Raw genomic sequence first — 15,643 nt, forward strand, 5'->3', positions numbered from 1 at the left:
TCCAACGTGGCCCAAGTAAAAGCACACAGCAGACATGAATCAACCTCAACAGCTATCTGCTTTGCACTGTCATTCTGGAGAAGTGACCGTCAGTTTCCTGAAAGCAGATACATTTTAGGGTCCTGTTCCCAGTGGTATAAATATCAGCTGCAAACCGTGGGAAGAAATAGCAGTCATGCACTCACTTTTTGTGCACCTCATTGTTAGAAATAGGGGACTTTAGTTGGCATGTTGCTACCCTGTCCAGCTAGAGACGCTTCTTCATAGTCCAAATAAGATAGTTACACTTGTAACATAACCTCTGCTCACCTCCTTGGTAGCTTGGCATGAGCAGTCAGGTTTATCTCAGAGGCAGTGTGTAAAGAATTTAAACATAAAATACAGTATTACAGTGAAAACACTACAAAAGAACACCACACCAGTTTTAGAAAAATATCCAATATTTATCTGTGTAAAACAAGACCAAAACAATACAAATCCACCAAACAGGTACGTAAAAGTACTCATAAACCAAAAATAGACTTTTTAAAAACAGTTCCTTGAGGGGGCTACCATGGCGGTGTGAATCAACAAATCCTACGGTTTCGGCCAACTGTGGCAGTGCGGCCTGGCTGCGGTATCAGAAGACCTTTTAAGGAGCGCCTTTTTGTTCCATCCGACCACTGCAGAGTGGGCCGGCGGTGGTGGGCATCAAGGTGGTGGTGTGAAGCAAAGCAGTGCAGTAGGGGTACTTGCCAGGTTGACGCAGTAGCAAAAACTGCGCGCAGCCACTGCAGTGGCAGGTTTGAGACACCTTTGAAAGGCTGCCTGTGTGGGTGGCACAATCAGTGCTGCAGGCCCATTAGCCGCATTTGATTTAGAGGCTCTGGACACCCCCAAAATCCTAACCAGGTCCCTGCAATTGTGGCAACGGTTTTCTGGCCTATTTTCAATAGCATGATCACCTCTGGGATTTAGCAGACTGATTGGAAAAGAGCCTCTATATAGTTGGATCCAGGTGACCCCACCAGCTATAGACCCATCATTAAGATACCTTTCCCTGCCAAAATTATAGAAAAATATCTGAACGGGGAACTGTCCGCCTTCCTCGTGGAAGCGGATATTCTAGATCACTCACAATTTGGCTTCCAGGCCGACCACAGCACGGAACTTACTCTAATCACAGCTGCAGACGAACTCAGGCTAACCCTGAATAAAGGTGGCAGCGCCGCTCTTATCCTTTTGGATCGCTCAATGACACTGTTGATTGAGCATCTGGCGCCACTGGGAATCAGGGACAAAGAACGCCTGCTCAGATCCTTCCTGTCAAATAAGACACAATCGGTGGCACTTGACCCATTTGTCTCCCCAGACTTCACAATTCCTTGTTGGGTCCCTCGGGGCTCGTAGTTGAGCCTTACTCTTTTCAATGTCTACATTACCCCGTTGGCCAAACTGATAAAAACCTTTGGATTCATGCTGGTGTCGTACGCGGATGACACACAAATTATAGTGTCCATCAACAGCTCATCCGTAAATACTGCTTCCCGCTTTAAAAGCTGTATGGGTTACATAGGGAGGTGGATGCAGTCAAATTGTCTTAAACTCAACACTTCAAAAACTGAAGTTATGCTTTTGGGTTACACACCGATTGTCTGATCTGACAGCTGGTGGCCCAGTCACATGAGGCTCCCTCTAACACCAGCTGCTAAGGTCAAGAACCTGGGAGTCTTGTTTGACTTCAAGCTCTCCTTCGAACCCCAGATAAATTGGACTACCGCAACATGCTTTTTCATTCTTAAAATCTTGAAAAGGATACCCCCGTTTATCCCTCTAATGCTCAGGAAAACAGAAGTCATAGCCTTGATTGGCCCAAGACTGAACTACTGTAATGCCCTTTTCACCAGTGCAAGCAAACGTAGTCTGCAAAAACCTCAAACTACGCAAAATGCCACCGCCAGAGCTCTGCTTGGGCTTACTCGCCTCAATTCAACCTCTAGGGCTCTCACAGAACGGCACTGGCTCCCTTTTGCCAAGTGCATCCAGTTTAAGGCCTAGTGTATTGCCTTTAAGGCCATTCACAGAATAGGCCCAAGACAACTGTCGCAACTCTTCAGACTCTACATCCCTGGAAGATCGTTGAGATCCTCTAACAGTGGTAATCTCTCCATCCCAAAGATCTAAAAAGTAAAATGGGGAGGCAAAAGCTTTTCCTATATCACTGCGAAACTTTGGAACTCTATGCACCCTGTCCTGAAAAACGAACACAATTTGCTTCAATTCAGGAAGTGCATAAAAACCTGCCTGCACTAGTGACACTATTCTTGCAACTGCTGTTTTCTGCTGTGTCCAGCGCCTAGATACCTAAGGGTCATGTCGGGCTTTATAAATGCCTCATTTGATTTAATTTCATTTCAGAGTGCACAATACAAGGGATTTAGTTGTAAATCAAATAAGTCAAACATGGAAAGACAAATCCATAAACACAATTTACAGTATGAGCACTTGCATTTTAACACTGAACAGCAGTGAGAAAGTTCATATAGGCACTAAACCAGCAAAACGAAGTCCAAAATACCACTAAAAACAGGAGGCCAGAAAGAAAAAGAGAGGGGAAACATGTCAAAAGATGCCAGGCCTAGCACTCATGCTATGAAAGAATATGCACTAATGGTAGTTGTTGACCATTCAGAGTTTTAAAAACTCAAAAACAGATTAAAAATGTGCACCTAACTCTGAAGCATATTGGAAGGTGCCCAAATTACACCCATATTTTGAAGTCCAATTGTGAAGGGAGTCTATGTAATTTTAAATCAGGAGAAAAATCAATATTACTATTCTTAAAAATCCAAAGGACAGAAACTTTAAGGCTCGTGCTAAGGATATGTTGGGTTTTTCCTAAGAAAGGTGAGCGGGAGGGCACAGCAATTTATGGTTTCTACACTGCATAGTGAATTGGAGGCCAAAGAGTGTGCGGCCTGCAGTTCGTAAATATCAACGCGGGACAGCCGGCCCACTGGCAATGCACACTGCTTTGTGAAGCAGACACTAGAGCACTTCGCAAGGATGTGTGAGGTATACACTCTTTAAAGAGGCCACAATGAATTATTGTACAATATTGGCACAATAAACCCCAGATAAGCAACACAAATACATCTCTGATAGACTGCATCAATTAAAAGCTCTAAACTCATTACACTGCCTTTCCAAGGACAATGCCGTACACTTATTAACCATGATATGTAGAAATAAAGCTGTAAAGGGTAAATTGCTGGCAGTGAGAGCTATGCTTCCCGGATACAGCAGCCTCAAATCCATGCTGACCATAAAAGACATACAATGAACAATCAATACTATACAAGTTAGCATTCTCAGGTGTTTTGGCACAGCGAATGTGCGTGAATATTTGGAACCAACTTGGAAGTTAATCTCCACAAAAAGTCTTACACAAGACTTGGATAAACTATGAAGGAAGCTTTTGTAGTGCAGCTCAGCATGGACTACTCATTGTTACACCATGACCTTTGGGTGTATAAAGAGGTGGTTAGGCCGGATGGACAAGTGTGTGGCAGACGATTGACATTTACGCTGCTAGGCCTCCCCCTGCCACCCTTTCGAGCTAAGCCTTTTTCTTGCAATTTGGGGTAGTTCAAGCTTCGGCCCCTGTAACCTTTTGTCTACATAAGCTATTCACATCAAATGTGTGAACTTTCTTTCCGACACCCTGCGTATTTTAAAGGTACCCAAAGTTTGTTTATTCCCCTGGAGGGAACCCAGAAATTAGCCACAAATACAGCAAATATATATATTTTTAAAATGGGAAAAAATTGATGCAGAAGAAAGCGTCTGGGGCTTTTCCCTGCAAATGGCATCAACAAAGAATTTGTGGTGCTGAAATCACCATCTTCTCAGCTTTCAGGGACAGGCTGAATTTTGGCAGAAAACCAAACGTTTCTACACAGTTTTGCCATTTTACTGGGACATAGCCTATTTTTGCTATATTTTGTGCTTTCCATGTACTTCCAGTTAGTGGTAGACATGGGTGTGAAAGCAATAATGGTAGGCCTACGGTCTGCTGCATGAAACTGACCAAAACGCAACGTGGACACTTCACATTTTTCCAGTGAAAACTGACCCTTTTTTTGCTCTGTGCCTAGCGGGCGATTTTGAACCTTAGCTCAGCCGGCACCTAGGGAAACCTAGCAATCCTATGCATTTTTTTAAATTAGACACCCAGGAGAATCCAGGATAGGGTGTCTTATGTGGCTTTCACCAGGGTCTGTTACTCAGAATCCCTTGCAAGCCTCAAAGTTTGTAAAAAAAAACACATGTTCCTCAAATTTCTGTGGTGAAAAGTTCTGGAATCTGCATGGATCCACAAACTTTCACCCATCCCACATTCCCCAAAGTGTTCAATTTAGAGTGGTACATCTCTTGTGTGGATTGGCCTAGTGCCCGTGACAGGAAACGCCCAAAACGCAATGTGGAAACACCACATTTTCCCAGTGAAAACTGACCCTTTTTTGCAATGTGCCTAGCTGTGGATTTTGAACGCTAGCTCAGCTGACACCTAGAGAAACCTAGCAAATGTATACATTTTTAAAAACTAGACACCCACAGAAATTCAGGATGGGGTGACTTCTGTAGCTTTCACCAGGTTCTGTTGCCCAGCATCCCTCGCAAACCTCAAACTTCATATAAAGAAAACACAAATTCCTCACATTTCTGTGATGGAAAGTTCTGGAATCTGGTGGATCCACAAACTTCCACCCACCCAGCATTCCCCAAAGTCTCCTTATAAAAATGGGACTTCACTTGTGTGGGTTGGCCAAGAGGCCACGGCAGGGTAGGGTCCAAAACATATTGTGGAAACATCAAAATTACCAATTACAAAATGATCTAGTTTTGCAAGGGGGCACCTGCGTTTTTGGCCCAGGACTCGGCAGACATCTGGGGCAAAACTACCAAACCCGCAGCCAGGGAGGATGACTTACATTGATTTCCTGACGGTTTCCTACACAGAATCCCATGAAAACCTAAAATTTAGCTGAAAAAAATCTAATTGTCATCACATTTTTATGTGGGATCACTGTGTCAGCATCTTCCGTCTTTCTATGTGCTTGGGAGCTGAGCTAGCCCCACGAGCACGGGGAAAGTTAAACTAAAATTACGTCAGCACGATGTGTGAGCTTATCATCATTTCAGTAAAAGAAACTGAACAGCCCTTGCTCCTGAGGCTGTATAGGGGGAAAGGAAATCTCTCTGGTGCCCGCACCAGAATGATTTCCTGTGCCATGTTGTCGGACATGCGAGAGCGAACCGACACACATGAGCATTTTTGCGTCAGACAGCTCCTGCTTGTCCTACACATGCAGTGGGTCAACAATCATAATAGAGTGTGTGCACGTGGCCGTTGAGAAGCATTAATGAGGAGTCTTCTGGTTACATTAACCATAGAATAAAACATATACTGGTAGTAGTTGTAATGGCAATATGTTACCAACATGTCTGAGTCTAAGTGAGCGCTAAGTTTCTGAGCTCTGGATAAGTATAAAATTGCTAAAACAATTGCTAAAACAATTGCTAACACAAGGTCTCTATAGATTTCATAGATTGCAAGATCAATCTAGGTACCATGAACATGAATTTTGGTATTTTCCCTAACAAGTTAAAACAGCTCTAAGATGAAAAAACCATTTGTATCAAGGCACTGAATCTGCTGCCTTGCAACTTATGTGATGAAGATCATCAGAGGACTAAAATGGCAATATAGTGACTACTTTGGACTCCCTTTCAGAGTCAGTCACATTTATTTTATTTTATTTTGAAAGTTTTATATAGCGCGAACAAGATCTTCGCAGATATCAGAGCGCTTTACAGAGGAGGGGAGCATATATAAACAGATACATCAATAGTGTTGAAAGTACAGTTAAGTGATATCATAAACAGTCAAGTAATTCAATTTCAAAGTCAAACAAAATTGTAAAGGGTTCGAACAAGTAGTACAGATCAGTATCGAGACTTTGAGTTATTCCCCAGTAGTAGTTCAAGTGTATTTAGCCATGAGGATCGCTTTTACTTCTTTCTTAAAAAGTATGGTAGAAGGGATGAGCCTAGTTTCAGGGGGGAGTGAGTTCCAAATCCTGGGAGCCATTCCTGAGAAAGAGCGTTTATACGTTTTTTCCTTGCGGAATCTTTTAGGCTTTAGCAAAAGATTGTTTGTGCCTCTAGTGTTTCTGGATCCTCCAGATATCGTCAGCTTCTGAGCGAGGTATCTAGGTGAGCTCAGGTGGACAGCCTTGTGCGTCAAGCAAGCGATTTTCAGGTGTATTCTGGCTTCAAAAGGCAGCCAGTTCAGGGATTTGAAGTCAGGGGAAATGTGAGAGTGTTTTTTTGATCCAGTGATGAGTCTCGCTGCGGCGTTTAAAGAGGCTCTTATAGGTGCCGTAGTAGCTAGGGGGAGCCCGCAGAGGGCGGTGCTGCCGTATTCTATTCGAGGTATGACTAGTGATTGTACCGCAGTTTGGAAGTCTTTGGCTGGAAGGAAGGGTTTAAGTTTCCTAAGGGTGTTGATTTGGTAGTTCGCTCCCTTAGTTGCTTTGTTGATGTGTTCCTGCATGCTGAGATTGGTGTCAAGTGTTATGCCCAAAGATTTTGCTGAGTCCACGATGGTGGGTTGCACATTGAGTGCTGTAAGGTGTTTAAGCCACATTTGTGCGGTAGTGATCTTTGCGGGAGGTGAGATCAGAAGGAACTCTGTTTTAAGGGCATTAAGTTTGAGATGATTAGCAGCCAGCCAGGATTGGGTGCTTCTGATCGTTGAATTCAAGAGCGTGATGTCTTTGGGTGATTGTAGTTTGAGATAAAGTTGGGTGTCATCAGCATACATGTGGAAGTGTACATTGGATTCTTGTAGCAAGGTCGTGAGAGGTTCCATAACTAGGTTGAACAAAGTTGGGGATAGGGAGGATCCTTGTGGTACGCCTAGCGTTACAGGTCTTGGCGAGGACATCAAGTTGTTGCTCTTGAATTTTTGCGACCTGTTATGTAGAAAGGACGTGAACTATTTGAGCACAGTTCCAGATAGACCCATTCTTGTGTTTAATAGTTCGAGTAAATTCTCATGTTTGACGGTGTCAAATGCCGAGGAGAGATCAAGGAGGATGAGGAGGCAGGTATCGTTATGATCTAGTATTTGAAGGGCGTCGTCAATTATGTGAGTCATAGCAGTTTCAGTACTGTGATTTGCTCGGCAGCCTGATTGATGAGAGTTGAGGAGATCAAACTGAGTAATGTGTTTAGTCAATTGTATTTGTGCGCATTTTTCCAACAGTTTGGCAAGAGTCGGAATATTGGTAATGGGACGGTAGTTGTTTAGGTCAGAGGGGTCTGCTGTAGGTTTCTTTAGCAAAGGTGTGACTTGTCCAACTTTGAGGGAGTCGGGAATGGTCCCTTGTTGAAGTGAGCTGTTAATGATTTTAGTCCAGAGTGGAAGGAGCGACGGGGTAAGGACTTTGACAGCGTTAGCAGGAAGGGGGTCCGTGAGGTGATTGGATGGTTTCAGAGTGCTGAGCAGTCTGCCAATTTCTTATTCCGTGTAGGTGACAAAGGATGACCAAGTGGCATTGTTTTTTGGTTTAGTGGGTGCTATGCAGTGGGGTTTGGAATAGAGGCTTGCGTCAATGAGGAGATCATTCTTTATGTTGTCAGTTTTTTGGATAGAGAAAGAGGCGAAGTCTTGGCAGGAGGGAGCTTCGCACATAGTGCTGAGAGTTTGGGGTTGTTCTTTGGATTGTGTTCTGATAAGCTCAAACAGCTTTCTCGTACGATTTTTGGCTTGGTCGAGCTGACGGCTGAAGAAGTCTGATTTTGAGCGTTCTATTTTCCTGAAGTAGGCATTTCTCTTTTTCTTCAGGGTTTTTAGGTTCAATGCAGAGGGTGCTGATCTCCAGGTGCGCTCTGCCAATCGCATGGCGCGTCTATCGTCATTGAGACTCCCGTCGTACCAGGGCTTGGAAATTTTTGCAGATACTTTTTTTAGCTGCAAGGTTGCGACTTCATTAATTATTGAGGTCATAGTGTTGAGATAGTGATCAGTCAAGGATTGGACGTCCTTAACGCCAGTAGGAGGAAGTAGTAAGTTGCAACTGTTGGGGGGCAGAGAGTTTGAGTTTAGTTTTTTCATGTCTCTTTTCCAAACTCTTGGCCTGGAGGATTGAACAGGGTTGAATTTAACTTTTTCATTAATGAAGAATGTGATAATATGATGGTCTGACCAGTCACAGGGTTGGATAGATTCGAGTTGGGTAGAGGCCTCTTTGGAGATGATAAGGTCGAGGATAGAGCCTTTCTCGTGTGTCGGACTGTTGCAAATTTGAGTGAGGTCAAGGGCGTTAAGGAAATTCTTCAGACCTTTTACCACCGCATCATTATGATCTTTATGCTGTATTGCATGAGTTCGGAAAGACATGTGATAAATATTTTAGAGCTATAATGTGGCTTAAAATATTTGTAAATACTTGATGTAGCTATGAGGTAGCAACATCTGCTATTACAGTGCAAAGAAATGGGCTCTGCAAAAATGCAGTTTTCTGATTCAAGTCTGCCTGTTCCTGAAAGCTGGAAAGATGGGGATTTTAGCACTGCATCCCCTTCATTGCAATTTGCAAGGAAAAAAAAGATACTTTCTTCTGCACCACTTTTTCCCTATTATTCCCCAAACTTCCAAAATGTAGCTGTATTTTGGCTAATTTCTCAGTCTCCTGCAGGGTACCTTTGGATTTCCCAGGATGTTGGAAAAAAGGACATATATTTGGCGTGGACAGACTTATATGGACAAAAGGTGTGGAAGCCTAAGCATGAAATACCCCAAATAGCAAAAAAAAAGGCTTTGCATTGAGGAGGTGGTGCTAAAATTAAAGGGATTTCTAGTTTGAGGGACACTGAATCAAACTGATTTGCCTGAAACTAGACATTATGGTTAAGGACCATATCTGTGACGAAAAAAAGCTCTGCAGGTTTCAAATTCAGCATTAACCACTCAACCTCAAAATATACCAGTGAGACACTGATCACTCAAGTAGAAACACTTGTTATTGTTTCTTGTTACATATACAAAGAAGTTATGGATGGAATACTTGAATTATTCTCACCCACTGGTAATTACTCATGCCACATCTCAGCCCATCATTATTTGAGCACCATGCCACCTCAGCTTGGACCCAGCCTTATGCAATCAGTCTTGACCCTTCTCAAATGGGAACAGTCCACCCTGAACTGCAACCCAGACACGTCTTGAGTTGCTGGTATTCCGATTCAGGGAGGATGTGTCCTCACAGTCGGCTGGACTGTTCCAATTGGAAGAGGGCCAATCCTGACCTTCATATTACTGGGATGCGGCAATGTTTAATTACCAGTGGTTGAGATTAATTCAAGTATTCCATCCATCCCTTTTTTACATACTTTATTATTTCTTGTCAATTCACAAATAGGCACAATTTGCCTCATTTTCATATGGCGCTCAAGAGCAAGTACAAACAGTTTTTTCATGACCAAACACAGTTACAGCTCAAAGTCTTACCTGGTTTCATTGCCCTGCTTGTATTCACTTCTATAGAACCCGGCCAGGTCATCTGCCAGCTCTCCGTTGAATTCGCTGTATAGAGCATATTCTTTACCAACTTCTAGGTCTTTGTTCAGCTCCACCACCAGGTACTGGGTCGGTACCTCCAGCCATGTTCTCTTAATGCCCGGAGCAGTAGATCCATCAGTGACAGCCAGTGAAACGAGGAATCCGCCCTGCATTGTGTAGTTCAGCTTGTTGCTGTGGATCAAGATCAGGTTAGTGCTGTTTGTGCATCTGAAATACACGGTGCTTCTCCCTTTAAAGATGTAGAGTCCTTCAGAGTTCTTCTCCAGAAAGGACTGCAGCTCCACGTTGTAATGACGTGGGATGAGTGTTTTGGGAAGTCTCAGCTTGTTCCAAGGGTTACTGCCTTGGGGAGTAGAGACTGCGGAAGTTGTGGGTTTTGGGGTTTTTCTGATCCCATTATTGGTGGGAATAGTTGGGTGGGCCTTAAGAGTAGACACATAACATGCTGAAATGATAATAGCCATCAAGGCTACCATATTACAGAAGCAGAATTTGCCTGCCATTTTGATTATTTTGGGGAGAACTATAATTTGTGTACGAGGTGTTAAATGTTTTTGCTTTACTCCGACGTTTCATCCAAGGTCATGAACAAAAGTGCAGCACGAATTCCTGCGAAGTTCTTGAGAGAAGGATCCAGGATATTTCATAAGCTCTCTGCTGGCCTTTAAATGTGTATACACAAGTGGCTGTTAAATTTTGTCCATTTCATGCTGGAAAAAAGAGAAAAAGAGGGGTTCACTTAGAAACATGCACATTACGAACATGCGCAGGGATAAGCATTTTTCTTAGAAACACTTTTTGAGAAACGTTTTGCAATCAAAAGCATAACATACTAAGTAGCTAAGCACTCCACGTTCCTGGTGTAGTTGGGTCACATCAGGTATCACAGTTAAGTGCATGTAGCTGGTGCTACAAGTGCACTGTCCAAATAGGTGCTATCTATCGCACCTGGTAATTAACGATACCCTGGGGTTCGTTAGTTATCCTGTGCGATGAGTAGCACCTATTATGAACTCTTGGGGAATAACATACACCTTTTGCTGTGTAACACACCAAAATATGCATGGTATGGTAAATAGTGTGCACGTTTCTCCTGAAAATTTTGGGATGTTTGACCTGATGAAATGTAACGAATGTTGGGTTATTGGATACATCCAATTGTTATCAGATGTTTTAAAGAAGCCAAACTCGTAATTATGTGCCTAAATAAAGCTTTATGCAGGAGACAGTATTAAGTTCCCAACTTGTAAGCAGGGCCAAAGTGTTAGCAACAGAAATAGGGGGTATGTACTAGGAAATGGTGGAGCGTGTCGTTAGCCTCCTTGGCTTAACGACACGCTCCACCACTTTTGAAATGTAAGACTGCACCATATTTCCAAGAATGTGGTGCAGCCTTGAGTTTCCTCCGCGATTGCGCTAAGTATAACAACTTAGTGGCACCGCAGGCACCCTTGCACCAGAGTGCAAGGGTGTCTGTGTGCAGGGAAAGATTGGATAAGTGTAGGAAGGTGTTTCTTCTTGCACAGAAACAATCCTAAAATGCCATTTTGTAACTTTCATGTGTGCTGCTTCATGCAGCACACATGAAAGTTTCAAAATGGCAGTTTTATGTACAGGAAGGAACACCTTCCTGTACATAAACAAACCATGGCATTTTGCTTTTTCCATGTGTGCTGCAGAAGGCAGCACACATGGAAAAAGCAAAAACAAGAGGAAATAATGCATTTCTCCTTGTTTCGTCAACTTAATACCAGGATTTTCCTGGTCTTAATTTTGGCGCTGCCTGCTATGTACGCCACCCTTGTATATAGGGGCAATGTCAAATACAATGGGTGTTGCAGTGTAATGCCCAGCACAACACTCACAGCATGCACCTTTCACACTAACAATAGCGTGAAAAGATGCCTTATGTACAAGGCAGCGCTAAGTCACATTTAGTGGCTTAACGCTGCCTTGTACAAAAGGAGCAGCCCCTATCGCCACCACAGCGTCCGTAAAAGTGACGTTGTGGTGGCAATAGTCGCTTTTACATATGACCTATAGTATTATATGATCTTAGATCCCAGTAGCATCATAGGATATAAATTTGCTTGGGGTTTCACTCATGCAGTACCACTCAAATTACACCATCAAAACACATGAAAAAACATGCAAAAAGTTTTGAATATTTAAATATCTTTTTCTAACCATATTTTTGTTGATACTGCATGCATTTGCACACGTCTCTTTGTGTTTAGTTCAACAGTTATCAGAGCAAAAAACTCAAGTCAGGTTCTGCTCATTGCACTAGGAGTGTGCTAAATAGAACAAGCACTGGCAAAGCAATCAGTTTGGCTTTCCTTATTGAAAGGGAATGGACTTACTATTTTAGATATGTGGTTGGACCAGTAAGTCATCTTTTTATACATCTATGTGCTCAAGAATCATATATTTTGTCTCATTCTTGCATTCACACGTTCACAAAAACAAACCTGCCAATCAATAGCACATGGCATTGATCCTCACAGTCAGGTCTCTTGAGTGAATAAGGCATCTAAAAAATAAGGCAGATTTTTATCCTATGCGGGCCAGTGCCTTCTTCCAGGAAATGAGTAACAGCACTCACAGGGGATTTTTCAAATGTTTTATTTCAAAACAGACGCGTTTCAGGTTGCCTTTGTCAGTGTTTACCAGCGACACTGCGAGGGGCCATTTTGAATACTATACGTCACAATTCATGCACATAGAAAGGGGACTGCATGTTATTTATTGCATGAATGTATTTATAACACACATCGGTAATCAAATGTTTCAAAATGTATCGATGTACTGCTGTTGCTGTATTGTCTGCTTTCTATGACTAGGGGGTTCCCTGTCACGTGCAAGGGGAATCGTGACGTACATAAGGATGTAATCTGCACTTTCATGTTGTCATGTGAACCGTGTCGGGTGAGCCAAAACGTTATAGCGACTAGCACGCAACTTTTGAAATAAAGAACAGCACTAAATCCAAGGTCTGTGTCTGTGCTGCTTGGGAGGGCGCTTGTAGCGAGCGAGCCTGGAGGTGGAAACAGAACTTGCTAATATATATATATATATATATATATATATTACCTACTGGCTATCGCCAGTAGGTATATATAGTTAGGATTTTTTCCCTATGGGATTTTTGAAAATTCTATGTCTAATAACTTTGGCGTTTGTGGACGGAATCGGCTGAAATTTTCAGGAAAATGGCACATTTTGTTTCTGAGCAGACCTTGAAAATTTGGGGGGGTTTCATCAAGGGGGGGCCGAGAAAAAAGGGGGGTCCCAAAACGCGTTTTCCCCATGTTAATTTCCATAGGGCGGTTGGACTCACTTTTAGCTCGAACGGCTGAATGGATTTGCACGAAACTTGGCAAAATTGTAGGGACTGTTAGCCCGATGTGCCTTTGCTAGGTCTCAATATATGTGCTCCAGTAGTTTTTGAGAAATTAACGTTTAAAACAAGATATATATCTGTAACAGCGCTCCGGGCAGCGATCCGGTCCGCTTACTTTTTGCGAAACGGAACTTTGCGCGCAGAAAGCTGATTGGCTCTCCGGTGTCTGTCAACATTCTAAACAGTCCGGAGTGGCCGCCATCTTATCTCTCGGTAGGATCGAGAGAGAAGAAGAGGTGAAAAACGAAGGAGGAATTTATTGAAAGGGGGCAAGGTATACCCCTCTTGACCCCCTAGGAATGTTGTTGGGGTTATTAAAGGGTCCCGTGGGGAAAATAAAAAAAAATGATTTTTCACGGTAGAAGCGCTTAACGGGCCGCGAACTGGGCCGCAAACTGGTAGCAAAACGGGAATTCGCCATTTTGTGCTTCGTTTTAATTGTTTAGAGGCAAAAATTATCGCCGCACATCGGCCACAATGCATGAATATCGCTGAAAAGTCAGCGATATTCATGCATTATCCAGCAAATGCTCTTAGCCATGTTATCCACCTTCCATTGGATAACATGGCTAAAAACTGTTCTGTGCGTGAGCTTTTTTTTTTTTTTTTTTTGCTGCGTGACGTTTGTTAACGTTCGATTCGATGGAAATCAGGAAGTGTTGACCACCATTTTGTCACTGCGAGTAAATATTTTGTTATAAATGAATCCTTATTGATAAACATTGTCTGCGCCATCTTGCGTTTTTGTCCAATGCCACAATTTTGTCGTGCACGGCAGCCATTTTAGATGCCTTGACCAGGGCCACTCTCTGCACGCCGCCGATCCTCAGCATGGCTCCCCACCCTCGCAAGCATCTCCCCCACGCACTGGTCACCCCCGCTCTTTCTCTCATGCATGGGCCATATACTTCCCCCCATCTGCGCTGCTCTTCTCTGAGAATCACACCCTGTGCCCGCCCGACACCTCCCTTTCACCCTATTCACTACCGCACCCTCTGACACTCCTCTTCCTCTGTGTCCGATTGTCCAGGCCGGACCTAGGCTATCACCTAGCCCTGCGGATGTAGTTTATGGCCCCAGCTGTAGAGTATCCAGACATGCCAACCCTCCCGATTCAGGCGTGAGACTACTGATTTCAGTGCTAGTCTCCGGCCTCCCGATTCCTGCAAGCAAAAACCCGGGGGCATATTACCAACAACTAGCGATAATTTTTGTCTCTAACGTGTTTAGAGACAAAAATTATCGCCGCACATCGGCGAATTTTATCGCACATAAACCTTGCTATTAGCAAGGTTTATCGCAAATGCGATAAAAAACGGCCGCAATGCATGAATATCGTTGAAAAGTCCGCGATATTCATGCATTATCCAGCAAATGCTCTTAGCCATGTTATCCACTTCCCATTGGATAACATGGCTAAAACTGCTCAGGGCAGGTGTTAGGTTTTGGAGATATTCGCGCTTAGCGCGAATATCTCCAAAAGTTGGTAATAGGAGATAGCGATGGTTAGGGACTGTTTCCAGTCGCTAAAATCTTGGCACGCCCACTTTGCATGTCATTAGTGATAAATATCACTGATATGCAAAGCGGGGCCCAAGATGGTCGCTATCTCCTTTTAGCTGTCACTAACTGGTGTTAGCGACAGCTTGGTAATAGGGAGATAATTTTATCTCTTTTTTTTTTGGCTTTTAAAGCCAAAAAAGTGGAAATAAACCCCCATGATAATATGCCCCATGATTTCTCGGGGGTTTCAGCTGACAGGGCTTGGTATTGTGTTACGTGCTAATTCTTCCAGGAAACGTCAGAGGGTCGATGCAGGGGTTCTAGAAGGGGTGATAAACCATTTAAGCCTCATGAACAAGCGCATGGTCTTTTAAAGATCTGTGAAGTACTAGGGGCGGCGGTGTGTGTGTGCCCTCTTTCAGGAGCGGGCAGGGGGGGGCACTGCCAGCAACTTGCCAGGCAGTGTTCAACACGTGCATCACCCTTTCTCTGCCTGCTATTGCGGTCCATGCTTCGGAAAGGTAAGAAAAAGAACGTGCATTTGAGTTTGAAATGTCCGATCTTGTAGCAGTACACTTGCAAAGCCCACACATGACAATAACCCGATTCAAGGCCCCATTCACCCGATTTTTTAAACATATATAGCACTCCAACAAAGTTAGATTTTAAAACTTTATTAACTTTTAACTATAATGAACGGAACAAAAACTGTAAAAACATTTAAACATTTTTCACCCAGAAAAGCAACAATGGTCAGAAGCTGTTTTTTGTGCGAATAGTCCCAAGGCAGCACAACGTGCAGAGTTCTGGACGGCACCCAGGTGATGTCGCCTGGGTGCCGCACTGGTTTTGGGATCCTACAATGCTGCTCCGAAAATTGGCGTGGGGCGTCCCGGGTGGGGCGGGGGGAGGCCTCGTCAGTAGCGGTCTGTTGTGCGAATAGTCCCAAGGCAGCAGAACGCGCTGAGATGTTGATGGCACCCAGGTGATGTCCAGTAAACTGACGCACTGGTTTTGGTATCCTACAATGCTGCTCCGAAAATTTGCGTGCGGCGGCCCGGGGAGGGGGGGCGTGGGGGAGGCGGCGTGAACGGGCCTCCCCAGGT

At 43.7% G+C, this 15,643-nt stretch overlaps 1 protein-coding gene across 1 annotated transcript in view; it reads right to left on the bottom strand.

Moving 5' to 3' along the window:
- The window catches only part of LOC147733561 (aminopeptidase N-like), a 491,573-nt gene extending 481,314 nt beyond the window's left edge, over positions 1-10,259 (bottom strand). Inside the window, exon 1 of the mRNA XM_086958148.1 lies at positions 9,560-10,259. Within this exon, the coding sequence (XP_086814274.1) occupies positions 9,560-10,134 (575 nt within the window). The 5' untranslated portion in view covers positions 10,135-10,259. The remainder of the gene's footprint in view (positions 1-9,559) is intronic.
- Between the last annotated feature and the right edge of the window lie 5,384 nt (positions 10,260-15,643).

The sequence above is a fragment of the Lissotriton vulgaris genome, chromosome 2_1, assembly GCF_964263255.1.
Source record: "Lissotriton vulgaris chromosome 2_1, aLisVul1.2, whole genome shotgun sequence".
Taxonomy (NCBI): domain Eukaryota; kingdom Metazoa; phylum Chordata; class Amphibia; order Caudata; family Salamandridae; genus Lissotriton; species Lissotriton vulgaris.